The sequence below is a fragment of the Notamacropus eugenii genome, chromosome 1, assembly GCF_028372415.1.
Source record: "Notamacropus eugenii isolate mMacEug1 chromosome 1, mMacEug1.pri_v2, whole genome shotgun sequence".
In the NCBI taxonomy this organism is placed as follows: Eukaryota; Metazoa; Chordata; class Mammalia; order Diprotodontia; family Macropodidae; genus Notamacropus; species Notamacropus eugenii.
The window spans coordinates 596,704,760-596,719,248 of record NC_092872.1 but is presented as its reverse complement, the minus strand read 5'-3'; the positions used below and the strand labels follow the sequence as shown (position 1 = coordinate 596,719,248).

Sequence of the window (14,489 nt, the reverse complement as noted above, 5' to 3'; positions counted from 1 at the left end):
CTAAAAATTAATTGGAAATTAAATAATCTAATCCTAAAGAATAAACGGGTCAAACAACAAATTATAGAACAATCAATAACTTTATTCAAGAGAAAGACAATAACGACATACCAACATACCAAAACTTATGGGATGCAGTGAAAGCAGTTCTTAGGGGACGTTTTATACCTCTGAATGTTTACATGAATAAGATAAATAAAGAAGAGATCAATGAATTGGTTGTACAACTGAAAAAGCTAGAAAAAGAACAACCTAAAAATACTCAATAAAATATCAAATTAAAAATACTGAAAACCAAAGGAGAGATGAATAAAATTGAAATGAAGAAAACGACTGAACTAATAAATAAAACTAAGAACTGTATTTATGAATAAAACAATAAAATTGATAAACCTTTGGTCAATTTTATTTAAAAAAGTAAAGAAAACCAAATTACCAGTATAAAAATGAAAAGGGTGAATTCACCACCAATGAAGAGGAAATTAAAACAACAATTAGGAATTATTTTGCCCAACTGTATGCCCATAAATTTGACAACCTTAGTGAAATGGACATTTACAAAAATATAAATTGCCCAGATTAACAGGAAAGGAAGTAAAATACTTAAATAATCTCATCTCAGAAAAAAAGAACATTAAACAACCCATCAATGAATTCCCTAGGGAAAATCTCCAGGACCAGATGGATTTACAAGTGAATTCTTGTTGTTGTGTTAGTCCTTCATTTTTGAAGAAGACCATGACATCAAAGAAATGATGACATGAACTGCACTGGACTTTGTTTTGAGTGAGGGAGGGCTGTACAAGGTCTATCAAAACACTTAAAGAATAATTAATTCCAATACTGTATAGATTCTTTGGGAAAATTGGCGAAGGAATATAACAGCAAGCAAAGTAGGATCTTTGTTGTTTGTCTGCATTGAGTTTTAACCAATCAGGTATGTAGATGTGGGCTCTAGCCAATCTGATACAAAGTAGAACTGTGTATAAAAAGAGAGCTGGTGTTGAGAAAGCAGACCTGGAGAAAGCCAGACTTGAAGATGTGAGCCAGCGTTAAGAAGAAGAAACCTGGGAGGAGACTTGAGGCGGGAGATCTCTAAGCTGACAGAAGAGACCTCTGGGCTGAGGGAGGATATCTCTGATGGCAGAGACTTGCTGAAGGAGCCTCTGAACTTCCAAAGCAAATAGAGCTGTAGGGCAGAAACATACCCATGAGGCTTAGCTCCTTTTGAGAGCTGTTAAAGTTCTGTTAACACACCACCTCTGGATTTTGGCAGTGAATTGAGATGACAGTGGTGGTGTTGTGTATCAATACTGCTGCTGTCCTGTTGAGATTTGTTTTTCCAGAGGCAGAAGCTGCAGCGTGGAGCAGTCCCCCTGAGCTGAGACATGGAACAGGAAAAGAGAGCTACCTATGTGTGAATCTAGGAAACAGGCAGGAGTGGTTAGCCCAAAGAGGAAGAGCCATGGGACTTGGAAGTCAACCTCCAGTTAAAATGAAAAAGGACTTTACTTGGACACTTGATAATGATTAAGAAGACTGTTCTTACTGTGACCTAGGGGTGAATGGTGTGGACTTTATTTGGACACTTAGTATTGATTAGGGATGTTACTATGAATGTTATGCTTTACTGAACAATGTTTAGTTTACTGTTGAACAGAGTTCCTTATACTATGCGATTAGACCCTTGAAATTATTGACAGCAGCAGCCGTCAGGAGTGCTGCTGTGACTGGTGTTATAAGGAATCCTACCAAATTCTTTTTATGATACAAACAGGGTACTGAAACCTAAACTAGGAATAGCCAAAAAAGAGAAAGAAAATTGTAGACTAATTTCCCTAATGAATGTAGATGCAAAAATTTTAAATAATATTTTAGCAAAAAGATTACAGCAAATTATCACGAAAATAATACACTGTGGTCAAGTAGAATTTATACCAGGAATGTAGGAAAACTATCAGCATAATTGATCATATCAACAACAAACCTAACAGAAACCATGATTATCTCAATAGATGCAGAAAACACTTTTGATAAAAATACCCCACCCATTCCTATTAAAAACACTACAGAGCATAGGAATAAATGGAACTTTCCTTAAAATGATAAGCAGCATATATCCAAAACCTTCAACAAGCATTACATGTAATGGGGATAAGCTAGAGGCATCTCCAATAAGATCAGGGGTAAAACAAGGGTGTCCATTATGATCAGTTGTTCAACGTAGTACTAGAAATGTTAGCTTTAGCAATATGAGAAGAAAAAGAAATTGAAGGAATTAGAATAGGCAAAAAAGAAATTAAGTTATCAGTCTCTGTAGATATGATGATATACTTAGAGAATCCTAGAAAATCAAGTAAAAAACCACTTGAAATAATAAACAACTTTAGCAGAGTTGTAGGATAGAAAACAAACCCACACAGATCATCAGCATTTCTATGAATTACTAATAAAACCCAACAGCAAGAGATGGAAAGAGAAATTCCATTTAAAGTTAATGTAGACATTATAAAATATTTGGGAGTCTGCCTACCAAAACAAACCCAGGGACTATATGAACACAATTATAAAACACTTTTCACACAAAGGAAGTCAGATATAAATAATTGAAAAAGCAACAGTTGCTTGCAAGTATGTCAAGCTAACATAATAAAAATGACAGTTCTACTTAAATTAATTTACTTATTCAGTGCCATACCAATCAAACTACCAAAAATTATTTTATAGAGGTAGAAAAAATAATATCAGAATTCTTCTGGAAGAACAAAAGGTCCAGAATATCAAAGGAATTAATGAAAAGAAAAGCTAAGGAAGGCAGTCTAGCCCAATCAGATCTTAATTGTATTGTAAAGCAGCCATCATCAAAACTACTTGGTACTGTCTAATAAATAGAGGGGTAGATCAGTGGAATAGGTTAGGTACATAAGACACAGCAGTCAATGATCATAGCAGTCTAGTGTCTGACAAACTCAAAGACCCCAGCTTCTGGGATAAGACCTCACTCTCTGACAAAAACTGGTGGGAAAACTGGAAAATAGTATGGCAGAAATTGGGCATAGACCAATGTCTGAAACCATATACTAAAATCAAGTTATAGAGACTGATACTATAAACAAATTAGGGAAGCAAGGAAGAGTTTATCCGTTAGATTTATGGAGAACAGAGGAATTTATGATCAAACAAAAGATAGAGATTATGAAATGCAAAATGGATAATTTTGATCACATTAAATTGAAAAGGTTCTGCATAAACAAAGCCAAAGCAATCCAGATTAGGAGGGAAGCAGAAAACTGGGAAACAATTTTTACAACTAGTGTGTATGATAAAGGCCTCATTTCTAAAATATATGGAGAACTGAATCAAATTTACAAGAATACAAGTCATCCCCCAATTGATAAATGCTCAAATGATATGAACAGACAGTTCATATCTATATCTATCTACAGTCATATGAAAAAATGCTCTATCAGCTTGGCTAACATGACAAAACAGGAAAATGATAAATGTTTGAGAGGATGTGGGAAAGTTGGAACACCGATTCACTGCTGTTGGAGCTGTGAGCTGATCCAATCATTCTGGAGTACAGTTGGGAACTATGCCCAAAGGGCTATAAAAATGTACATACCCTTTGACCCAGCAAAGAGATCATAAAAATGAGTAAAGGACCCTATATGTATAAAAATATTTATAGTAGCTCTTTTTATGGTGGTCAAGAACTAGAAATTGACGGGATGTCCATCAATTGGGGAATGGCTGAACAAGTTGTGGTATAGGAATGTAACAGAATACTACTGTGCTTTAAGAAATGATAAATAGGCAGACTTTTGATGTTGGCTCTTCCTATTATTGTGAAGTAGAATTTACCAAACAAACTAATGTTTAGGGGTGTAAGCGTGAGGTGTCAGAAATGTTACTAGAGAGACAAATGGCTTCCACTGATACCTAACTTTTTGAAGGAAGTTTCACCTAACTTTGTTCTGCTACATTAAAACCATGTGTGATCTTCTATGGTAATCTGAAAATATATTCATCTGAAATGAGGTCACCTGACTAGAAACGCGTTTTGTTTCATATTTCAAATCCATAATATTGTATACTGTTAGGAATACAACTTCTCTTCTAATCTAGAAGTTACCAGATTATGAGATGAACTGTTAAAAGAAAGGAAAACATTTGAAAACTGTTAATATTGTGAAATACTGTAATTTAAGAAACTGAAAGCTTCTGGGTTTGCCTATAGCAATAGTAAAGAAGCTTTATCTGAAATTATCTATCACTTATAAAAACTGTGCAGCTCTATGAAAGAATCTGTGCATTACTCTACTTATTGCAAACATTGTAAACATTCCTTGCTGGGAGAGGGGGGAATAAGTATTTGTTTATAATATAAGACTATTTATTATGAATTACAAAGTTATATCTGGAATGGTCTGTACTGACATTAATTACATCTTTAACCAACTTAGCCTTCACAGACTACAGTCTTAGAAACATATTTTTGTTTTAAAGGCTTAGCAACTTTATTAAATTCTAATAACTGCTGGTTGAATTTTAAACTACTTATGAAAGAGGAATATGAAGAAAGAATGCTATGTAAAATATTTTATATGGCTTTTTTGAAAGTCTGATGACTTTTTATTTGCAGGCTAATTTACTACAACAGCTTGACAGTGTTAATAACAATTGCCATACCCCACTGTGATTAGTGAGGTTTTACTCTCAGAAGTAAAATCTTTCAGGACGATGGATTTTTCTTTTTGGGCTTTATTTTCACTTGTTGTGTCCTTGAGCCAAAGTTTCACTGCTCAAGTAAAAATGCCAGCAGCTCAATAAAAGCAAAGTCTATGACTTATGACCAGTGGATATTTGTTCATATGAAAAAAGGTTGAGAGGGTGACCTTGGGAAGGCTAAGGTAGGACCCTCTTGATTCAGTTTCTCATATAAAAATATCTTCCCACCTGGTTAATTCTGAGCCTTGCTGTGATATCTTTAGCTGCTTATGCTATTCTCAGCTGAAATCAATGGGAACTAAGGATGCTTTAGTCATTTTGTGCCCTTAGGCTTTAGCCTGGAGGCTGCTATGATGGTCCCAACCTGTTTCTTCCTCTCATAGCAAAATCTCTATAACCAAGTCCTTCTTCATGTGATTGTTGGTGTTTTCTTTTTCATTAAGATCTCACGTTCCCCATGTAACATTATATTCAGGTTTTCTGGATATTATACTCGGCTGTATCAGCTATATGCCCATATTCTTTAAAATATGGAATAATATATTCCAAGCTCTCCACTTCTTTATGTGGTGGCTGTTAGTTATGTGTGATCCTGATTGTGGCTCCTTAGTATTTAAATTCTTTCTTTCTGACTGCTTATTTTTCATTTGACCTGGATTTTGATTATAATGTTCCTATTAGTTTTATCTTTCTTTTTTTTCTCTCATGACATGACCAAAGAGTTGGATATGACTGACCCTGAACAACTCAACAAGTAACCACCTCAGTTCTCTGGTGGAAGGTCTACCCACAGCTTGCTCACTAGGGGCAGTCATTGTTATCCTCCTTGGAGCAGTAATAGGATAAGCCTGAGATCTTCTATCCACCTGCGGGAGTTTCTGGGTCTTTATCCCAAGTCTGTTCTCCTCCAGTCTCATGGCTCCTAATAAACTAAACTTCAGGATCAGAAACCATAGGGTGAGTAACCTGGCTAGGGCACCTCACTCTCCACCACCATCAGGAGAGATCTCTTCACTTACCTGATCAACAGATCCATTAGCCATCTCTCAGCTTTCTTTGTAGGGTTCCTGAAAGCACAAAGTTCTCTAGCTACTGACTAACGTGGTTTACTTTCAGTCTGATTATGCTGAAGGTCCAATTTAGGCAGTACAGTCAATTACAACCGAGGAATAATGGTCTTGGAACTTTCTCTAACCTTTCAGGCAGCCTACTCTAGCACCTACTGAGCTAGTCCACCTGTTTAAATGAAAATTTGCTGGCAGTCCTACATATAATCAGAAGAGCTTTAGACAGATGGACTTCTGGAAGCCAAGATGGCAGAATAATCAGTAAATCACTCACTCTCCCTCACTGACTTCTGAAAAACCCAGAAAATAGCAACCCAAGGAAAATCCTGGAATAGCAGAAAAACAGAGTGAGGGAGTCTTTTAGCCTAGGAAACTTGGAGAATTGTCAAGAAAAGTCCATTTCACTCAGGTAAAAAAGGAGCATGGACCAAGATAAGGAGGTGTCTCGGCAAGCCAGCAACAAGCCCCACCTCAGCAAGCACCAACACCAGGAACTCCAACTACCTTAGCATAGCCTCGGGAATCAGCAAACTCCAGCTGAGAGAACTCCTAAACTGGTGCAGTCCAGGCAGGGCAGGTGTCCCCTAGCAGCAGACCTCCCTATGTTTCAGCACAGCCCAGGAGTGGACAGGCATCCTTCATTGGTCACATCTTCCAGTGCTTCAGTGTGGCCCCAGTGAAATGAAGAAAAACCCCACCTGGCCTCAGCACATACTAGACAACACCACTAGGACCCCAGCTCAGCACCAAGTAAGCTGCCAGATCCCTACAGTCTCTAGTTGCCAGTACTTGAGGCCCTAACACCAAAAGCCAGTGACCAGGCCCCTGACCCCCAGCACAAGAAATGCAAAATGGATAATTTTGATTATATTAAATTAAAAAGGCTTTGCACAAACAACGCCAAATGTTGCCAAGATTAGAAGGGAAGTAGAAAGCCGGGAAATAACTTTTACAGCCAGTGTCTCTGATAAAGGCCTCACCTCTAAAATATACAGAGAACTTAGTCAAGTTTATAAGAGTACAAGTCATTCCCCAATGGATAAATGGTCAAAGGATATGAACAGGCAGTTTTCAGATGAAGAGATTAAAGCTATCCAGTCATATGAAAAAATCTCTCACTTTGATTAGAGAAATGCCAATTAAAACAACTCTGAGGCACCACTTCACGCCTATCAGATTGGCTAATATGACAAAAAAGGAAAACGATAAACGTTGGGAAAATTGGAACACTAATGTTTTGTTGGTAGAGTCGTGAACTGATCCAACCATTCTGGAGAACAATATGGAACTATGGCCAAAGGGCTATAAAACTGCACACCCCTTGATCCAGCAACACCTAATACTATTAGGTGTATATCCCAAAGAGATCATAAAAATGGTAAAGGGACCTACCTGAACAAAACAAGAAATCAGTTCTCTTTGTGGTGGCAAAGAAATATTACTGTTCCATAAGAAATGATGAGCAGGCAAATTTCAGAAAAACCTGGAAAGACTTGCATGAACCAAGGTTGAGTGAACTGAACAGAACCAGAACACTGTACACAGTAACAGCAACACTGTGGGATGACTGACCTTGACAGACATAGCTCTTCTCAACAAGGCAATGATCTAAGTCAATTCCTAAAGACTCATGATGGAAAATGCTATCCATATCCGGAGAAAGAATCATGGAGTCTAAACGCTGATCAAAGCATACTATTTTCTCTTTTGCTGTTGTTTTTTCTTTCTAATGGTTTTCCCCTTTTGTCCTGATTCTTCTTTTACAACATGACTAATGTGGAAATATATTTAATATGATGGCACATGTATAGCCTATATTAGACTGCATACCATCTTGAGGAGGGGAGAGGGAAAGGAGGAGGGAAAATTTAGAACTCAAATTCTTATAAAAGTGAATACTGAAAACTAAAAATACACATACATAAATTTTTTAAAAAGAAAATTTTAAAATGGATGTAATATATTAGAAAGAACATTTAATTACATTCAGAAAACTTCAGAAAATTATTCAGATTTGCCACCTTTTAGCTGTTTGAGCTTTATCAAATCACCTAGATTTGCTAAATCAAGTCATCAACAAGTGTTTATTAAGTGCTTAGTATGTACTAGCTACTTAATTTTTTTGATTTGTCTTAACAAGTTTGTGTGAAGGCTCATCTTCACCTGTAAAATGAGAATAATCTGTTTATTCTACCTTTCTCTGATCGGTAAATAGAAAAAGCTACTTTGTAAAACATGAATATATATGCAAACACATATTATGCAATGAATATGTTATAGCATCATACACATAAATATCTATGTATAGTTGTAGAAAATTTTTAAAAGGGCTTTAGCCATAGGTAATCAGTACCCTTCCATCTGTTCATACCATCTTCTTCCTCTGTAACAGCAGGGTTCTCACCCCAACTTAACAACAACGTAAGCCACAAGGCCATCTTTTGTCCCAGTCTGCCAAGACTTTACCAAACATAGGCACAGCTCTAAAACTGGCACCCTCTTAGTTCGATGTTGGGACAAAATGAGGCACTCACAAGTCACTGAAAATTTAACAAAGGAGGAAGTTTACTTTGCCCTAACCACAGCAACAAGGTGGAATTTAGATTCTCTTGACTCAGTTCCCTTCATCTCTACCTGCAAACTCTTCTGGTCAGTCAGTCATTAGGGTTCTTCTAACCAAATATTGATTCAAATGGTCTTGGGCACCCACCAACTCTGCACAGTAGCAAGTCCATGAGGTTGGAACCTTTTATGGCCCCAGGAAGGTGCATCAGGGATACTGGGGCTAATCAGGTTATGTACAAGAAAGGCAGTTGTGTCAGGGTCAAGGAAAATGTATTAGAAAACCACTGGTCCTACAATATAGCAGGTACCCTTGTGTAGGGGGCATCTATATTTGCCCTAATTTGTCTCTTGCCGCTAGACCCAAATGGCTCCAGAGGAGAGAGTGAGGTTGGTGACTGCACAGCCCTCCCTCACTTAAATCCAATTCACTTGCAAGTCATGGCATCACCCTGATGTCATGGTCTTCTTCAAGAATAAAGGACAAACAACAAGAACTGCATAGTGGGAAATAAAGCTGCCAACTGGCATCTGTTTCTATTCTCTGGGAATAGGAACCTTCTCATCCTGGTGCACCACCTCTCTTATGTTGGAGTGGTTATAGTGTGCTCCCTGTCCAGACTTTTCTGTCTCCCTATGCTGCCCATGAGCTGGAAAAATGATTGACTGTGACTTTTTCTTGAATTTCCCCATCAAGAATCTGACTAGAGTGTTTTCTAGATCTATTTGAAGCAGGGTTGGGTTTTGTTTTTTGTTTTTTTGAGGGTGGGAGAAGAGTAGGGAGCACTCTCTGTACTTCTGTATTCTTTGTACACCCCCTATACTTCTTCCTGCTTTTCTGCCATCTTCCCAATGATCTCATCAGATTTAATGGTCTCTTCTCAATCCTCATCCTTCTTGACCTGTGACCTTTGACACTGATCACCCTTTTTCTTGATACTGTCTTCTTTCTAGGTTTTCATGCTATTGCTCTCCCCTGGTTTTCCTTCTACCTATCTGATCATTTCTTCTCTGTGTCCTTTGCTGGATCTTCATCCAAATCATGACCACTAACCACAGGGGTCCCTAAAGGCCCTGTCCTGAGCCCTCTTCTCCCTCCATACTACTTAACTTAGTAATCTCATAGCTTCCAGTTTCAATTATCATCTTGCATGGCAAATTTTATACAGAACCACATCTAACTTCATAAGATAAAGACAGCTAGGTAGACAAGTGGATATAGCACTGGACCTTGAGTTAGAAGAACCTTAGTTCAAATCTAGCCTTAGACATTCACTGTGTCACCCTGGGGGTTCACTGAACCTCATCTGCTTCAGTTTCCTCATATATAAAATGGAGACAAAATTAGCCCTTATCCCTGTTGTTGTGAGGATAAAATGAACTATCTATAAAGCACTTAGCAAACATTAAAGCACTACATAAATGCCATCTGTTATTATCGTTATTATCTTTGCAGTTCTCATACAGGGTCAGTATGTGATTATTATCCCATTTTAAAGATGAGGCAACTGATCTTTATACAAGGTCACAGAACTCATAAGAGGTAGAGTCAAAGTCAAATTCAGACTTTCTGACTTCAAGTCCAGTGAACTTTTCATTACATCACACTGGTGATACAACATGGGTATAACAAACTATAACTTTTGAGGAAGGATTACATGCTCTAGTCTACTCCAAAAAGTACACTGTGTTGCTACTTCATATTCTATGACCTCTAGATCTTGTGTTTATATAAATAACTGGCCAGTCTCCATTAGTTGATCTACACAGCTAACTTTCTCTTGCAAAAGATGTTTTTTAAAGTATTTGTCTTTGCTGAATTATATTCTATTTGACCCTGAACTCTACAATTAATACTTTGAAATTCATGAGATAAGACCAGATGTTTGTATTATTTTTTGGAATATTGAGACATGTGAATAGGGACACTATAAAACAACAGTAGATGATGTATGTTTTTTATGATATGTAATTTGCTAGTAGTAAGCCTACTTACATATTATTATGCTCATCATATATTGTACATTTTAAGTAAATTACATGTTCTCCAAATTGCTGGACATGCAACTGTACCATCCCACCAATTTGCACAAACCACTCACTCCATTTCAGAATACACACACTCATTTCTACCTCTCAGAATCCATATCTTTCTTTGAGACTCAACTCAGATGCTATAGCCTTCTTGAAGATTTTCCAAAAGCCACCTGAAAGGCAGGGTGGTAGTTACTAAGAGCATTGGAACTAGAGTCGAAAGATACCACCTCTTACACTAGCTATATGATCTTGGACAAGTCACTTAATTCCAAAGCCTCAGTTTCCTCATCTAGCAAGGTTAAAAAGGTTAAGGTTAAAACGAGATGCTTATAAAGCATTCTGTAATGCCTAAAGCCTCAATGTGAGCTACTGTTATTACCCACCTCAAGTTATCTTATATAACTTACCGATGTCAACACTATATCCCCAATAGAATGCAGATTCCTTGAGGACAGGGACTATTTTGTTTTTGTCTCTGTATCTCTAGTGCTTAGTATTGTGTCTTGAATGTAACAGATGCTTAACGTGATTGCCGAATTTAATTTTTTCAGATTCAACTATCAATTAAAAGTCAAAATTATCACAGAGCAAATTAAATACAAATTAGTATTAGTAAGATTAGTGCTCTCACACCCTTTTTAGTATCTGTTATCTAATCACTGACATCACTACCATGAAAATCAATACTGACTTGTCATGTACCAGTGGCAGTCAAGTATAGCAGTAAAGATCATAGACCCAATGAGACAGAATTTTAGAGTTGAAAAGGGCCTAAAGTTAAGTAGTTGAATTTCCTCATTTAAACAAGTGACTAAACCAAGATTATAGAACTAATAAGAGATTAAAAAGTCAGACATCCAGACTTTCAGAATAAGGCTCTTTATTAACATTTACAAAAGGTAATTCTGAATTATTTATTAAAATAAAGGATTGATTTCCTTTTTAAAAGTATAAGACCAATAAAGGACTAATTAGATTCCTTTTTTCACTAAGTTCAATTTGCTTGAGAGAAGACAATTCAAGTTAATATAAAACATAACACAAGTAATATTTACAATATAACTGCTACACTCTAAGGATAGGAAATATCCCTGATATGGAAAATGAGATAACAATAAACTTTAGTCCAAAAATACTACTTTATCTAGGGTATAAAATATGCTATAAAATTTGTCAATTCTGGATTCAGGATCATAAAGTTAACTGGCTGACAAGCTTAGGGACAGACACTTGTCCAGTTCTTGTCCTTTTTGTTGCCAATGCCTAACGGTTGTGATCCAGTGTTCATGGATCACAACACGTGCTTAATAAATGCTTGACTGATAAATATAAACAAACCACCCTTATGCAAATAATTATTATACTACTATAACAGGAAAGTGAAAAGAGTTTTCCAGGTACTGAAGAAGAGTACTGTGTTATGCCTTTATTAGTTGCATAAAACAACTGAATACAGTCATGGTTAAATCAGGTTAATCAATTTCTGTGGATGACAGGAAAACTACATTAGGTGGATAAAAATTGTGTAGAGGTAAAGCAAAAGTTTGGCAATGATTTTTCGCAAGTAACTGGCTACTGACTGAATTATACAGGTTGCTATTGGGCATGACAGTATAGGACACGTTCAAAAGCTAATGGTTTGAACTTTCAAATGTACTTTTTTCAGGAAAAAGTAATTTTGTTAAAATTTTGTCAATCCTTCCTATCTAACTTTCCTTATATGGAGCTATTTTTAAGCTTTTCATTGCATATACTATTCCCCTAGTATCCAGAATCACAGTCCAGTATCTTTTTTCAATACTTCATTGATTTTTCTGTTCAGGCATTTGAAAGTTGACCTTCCCACTGGGTGGCCAACTGCTATTACTCACACTTTCAATTACTTTTGCAGCAAAAGTAAGCTACAGAAATTGTTTTGGGATGTGCAGTGTTTTTTGTTTTTTTTAACTTTCAGTAACAAATTTTCATCCTATTAAAACCAGATTGTTTCCAAAAAGTTCCTCGTTTCCAACTCTGACAAAAAGGCATTCTGGAAAAGCTTTAATTTTTCTGAATTTATGTGATCCTTCACTGGAAATCTTTTCTGGACCTCACCCATTCCCCCAGTCACATGCAAACATACACACCTGTATACTAAAGATACCATCCTTATCCCAACCCAAATGGACTTCTGAAGATGGAAGTTTTAAAGTAGGCAAAATAGAAAGACCTGTCTCCTGTGGAACTGAAGTTGACACAAGACAGCAAACTCTCCCAGGACTGCAGCAACTTTTCGGCTCTAAGACAAGGGTTCTTAATCTTTTTTTGTATTATGAACGGGGCATTCTGACGAAATGTATATTCCTCTTCTCGGAAAAAAAATGTTTTTAAGTGCATGGAAGTAAATACATAAGATTACAAAGGAAACCAAAGATTGGTGAAAATAATGATGAATTTTTTTTCCCCTCCACGTTCTCCCACTCCCTGGAATCCGTCCATGGACCCTAGGTTAAGAAGCTTTCTACCTTGGGGGTGGTCCTAGAATTAAAAGAGCGACAGGGTCCCTGACATCTAAGTGAGGCGAGTGTAAGGCTGATCAATACAGGATTGTCTCTGCCCCCGCCGTCCCCCAAAAGCTCAGGAAAGAGAGGAAAAGGGGGGGAAGAGAAAAGGGGAGAAAGCGGAGAGAGATGAAGGGCAGGGAAAGGGCGGCCGCTCTCGCTCACCCGCCGGCCAGCCGCGCGCAGTAGCCGCCCCCCCGGGCCGGACCAGGGACGGCCGACGAGGGACGCTCCACGCTGGACACCACCCCCAGCCCCCTCCCCTCCACCGGGAAGGGGGCGGTCCCGAGGACCTCGACCACCCCGGCCCCGCCCCCGACCTCGGCCCCGTCCGCCCCTACCTGTCTCTTAGCGCACCCTGGAGGCGGCCCAGCTTTTCGTAGTAGTCGGGGCCTGAAAAGGGGCCCTGCGCTGAGCACTGCGCCATAGCGCGCGCCCCCCGCCCCGCCGCGTCCCTCTGTATTTACCGGGAAAGCCTAAGCGACCTCCCCGGCATGCTCTGCGGCTCAGCCCGCTCCTCCCTCCTGCGCAAGAGCGGACCGGGGCGTGAGGGGGGAGGGGGCTGCTGAGCTCCCGCGACCTGGGCGGGGGGGGGGGGGGGGGGCGGGGAGGACGCTGCTGCGTGCTCCGCTCTAGCCCCGCCCCTCCCTTCCCAGAAGCCCGAGCTGGAGCGGGCCGTGCCGGAAACGCCCCCCGCCTGCCGACTTTGTCCTGTGCGCCTCGTGTTCAACTTGTCCACGCACGTGAACATGGAGCGGGAGCATCCCCCGGTGCTGCCTTGGGGCTCAGAGGAAGGCCTGCCGGCCTGCTGGCTGTTCTCCGTGCCCCCGGCCCTGGCCATTCTTTGTGGCTGCCCTCATGGCCTGGGATGCCCTCCCTCGTCCTCCACGCCTCCGGATTCCCTGGTTTCCCTCAAGCCCCAGCTCTGGGTAGACGCCTTTCCTAGTCCCTCGGAATCCTAGGGTTTTCCCACTGGTGGTTGTACGTAGCTTGCTTGGACGTCGTGGTTGGCGTCCGCTAGACTGTGAACCCGAACGAGGACTGCCACTTGCTTTCTCTCCGGTGCGTGGCACAGAGGTATTCAGTAAATGCCTTTTGGCAGAAATCCATCCTAAGGCCAGATCTGTGTAGCAGAATCACCCTGATAATTCAGCGTTGTGGTCTGCCCTTCCTTCTGGAAAAAGGCCACGACCTCAGGGAGGTGATGACATGGCTGGCAGCTGAATGGGATTGGAATGAGGGAGGGCTGTGCCAAGTCACCAGCCTCACTTTCTCCTCCAGAGCCATCTGGGTGCAGTGGCCAGGTACAGATCGGGATGACTGGAGATGGCCCAGCCATTCAGGGTGTTGAACTTACTGAGAAGAATGCTTCTACCGGTAGAATGTGAGTCCCTTGCAGGCAGGGATTTGTCTTTTCAGTTTATATATCCAGACTTAGTGCCTTGCCCTTAAGTACCAGTCAGATTAGACATAGTCTTTAGATGTCTTAGTAAAAGATCTAGAGTTGGCTTTGATCAAAAAAGTAAGGCCCTGGCAAAAAGCATGCAAGCTA

The 14,489-nt window shown here is 39.5% G+C and overlaps 1 protein-coding gene and 1 long non-coding RNA gene across 15 annotated transcripts in view; one reads left to right on the top strand and one right to left on the bottom strand.

Annotated features, from left to right (window-relative positions):
* KIZ (kizuna centrosomal protein) overlaps positions 1–13,538 on the bottom strand; it is a 247,314-nt gene extending 233,776 nt beyond the window's left edge. For 3 of the 12 annotated variants that reach the window (XM_072634587.1, XM_072634590.1, XM_072634593.1), the window contains exon 1: positions 13,103–13,219. Coding sequence is in view for 4 of the 12 variants with exons in the window: in XM_072634586.1 (XP_072490687.1) it covers positions 13,279–13,364 (86 nt within the window). In the remaining 8 variants the exon portion in view is untranslated. Of the gene's footprint in view, positions 1–13,102; positions 13,220–13,278 lie in introns of those variants that run through there. The other 9 variants (XM_072634588.1, XM_072634594.1, XM_072634586.1 and 6 more) reach the window with 8 other exon arrangements.
* A 38-nt stretch (positions 13,539–13,576) lies between these two features.
* LOC140520579 (uncharacterized) overlaps positions 13,577–14,489 on the top strand; it is a 96,231-nt gene continuing 95,318 nt past the window's right edge. For all 3 annotated transcript variants that reach the window (XR_011972578.1, XR_011972577.1, XR_011972579.1), the window contains exon 1: positions 13,577–13,999. This is a non-coding gene — a long non-coding RNA (uncharacterized lncRNA). The remainder of the gene's footprint in view (positions 14,000–14,489) is intronic.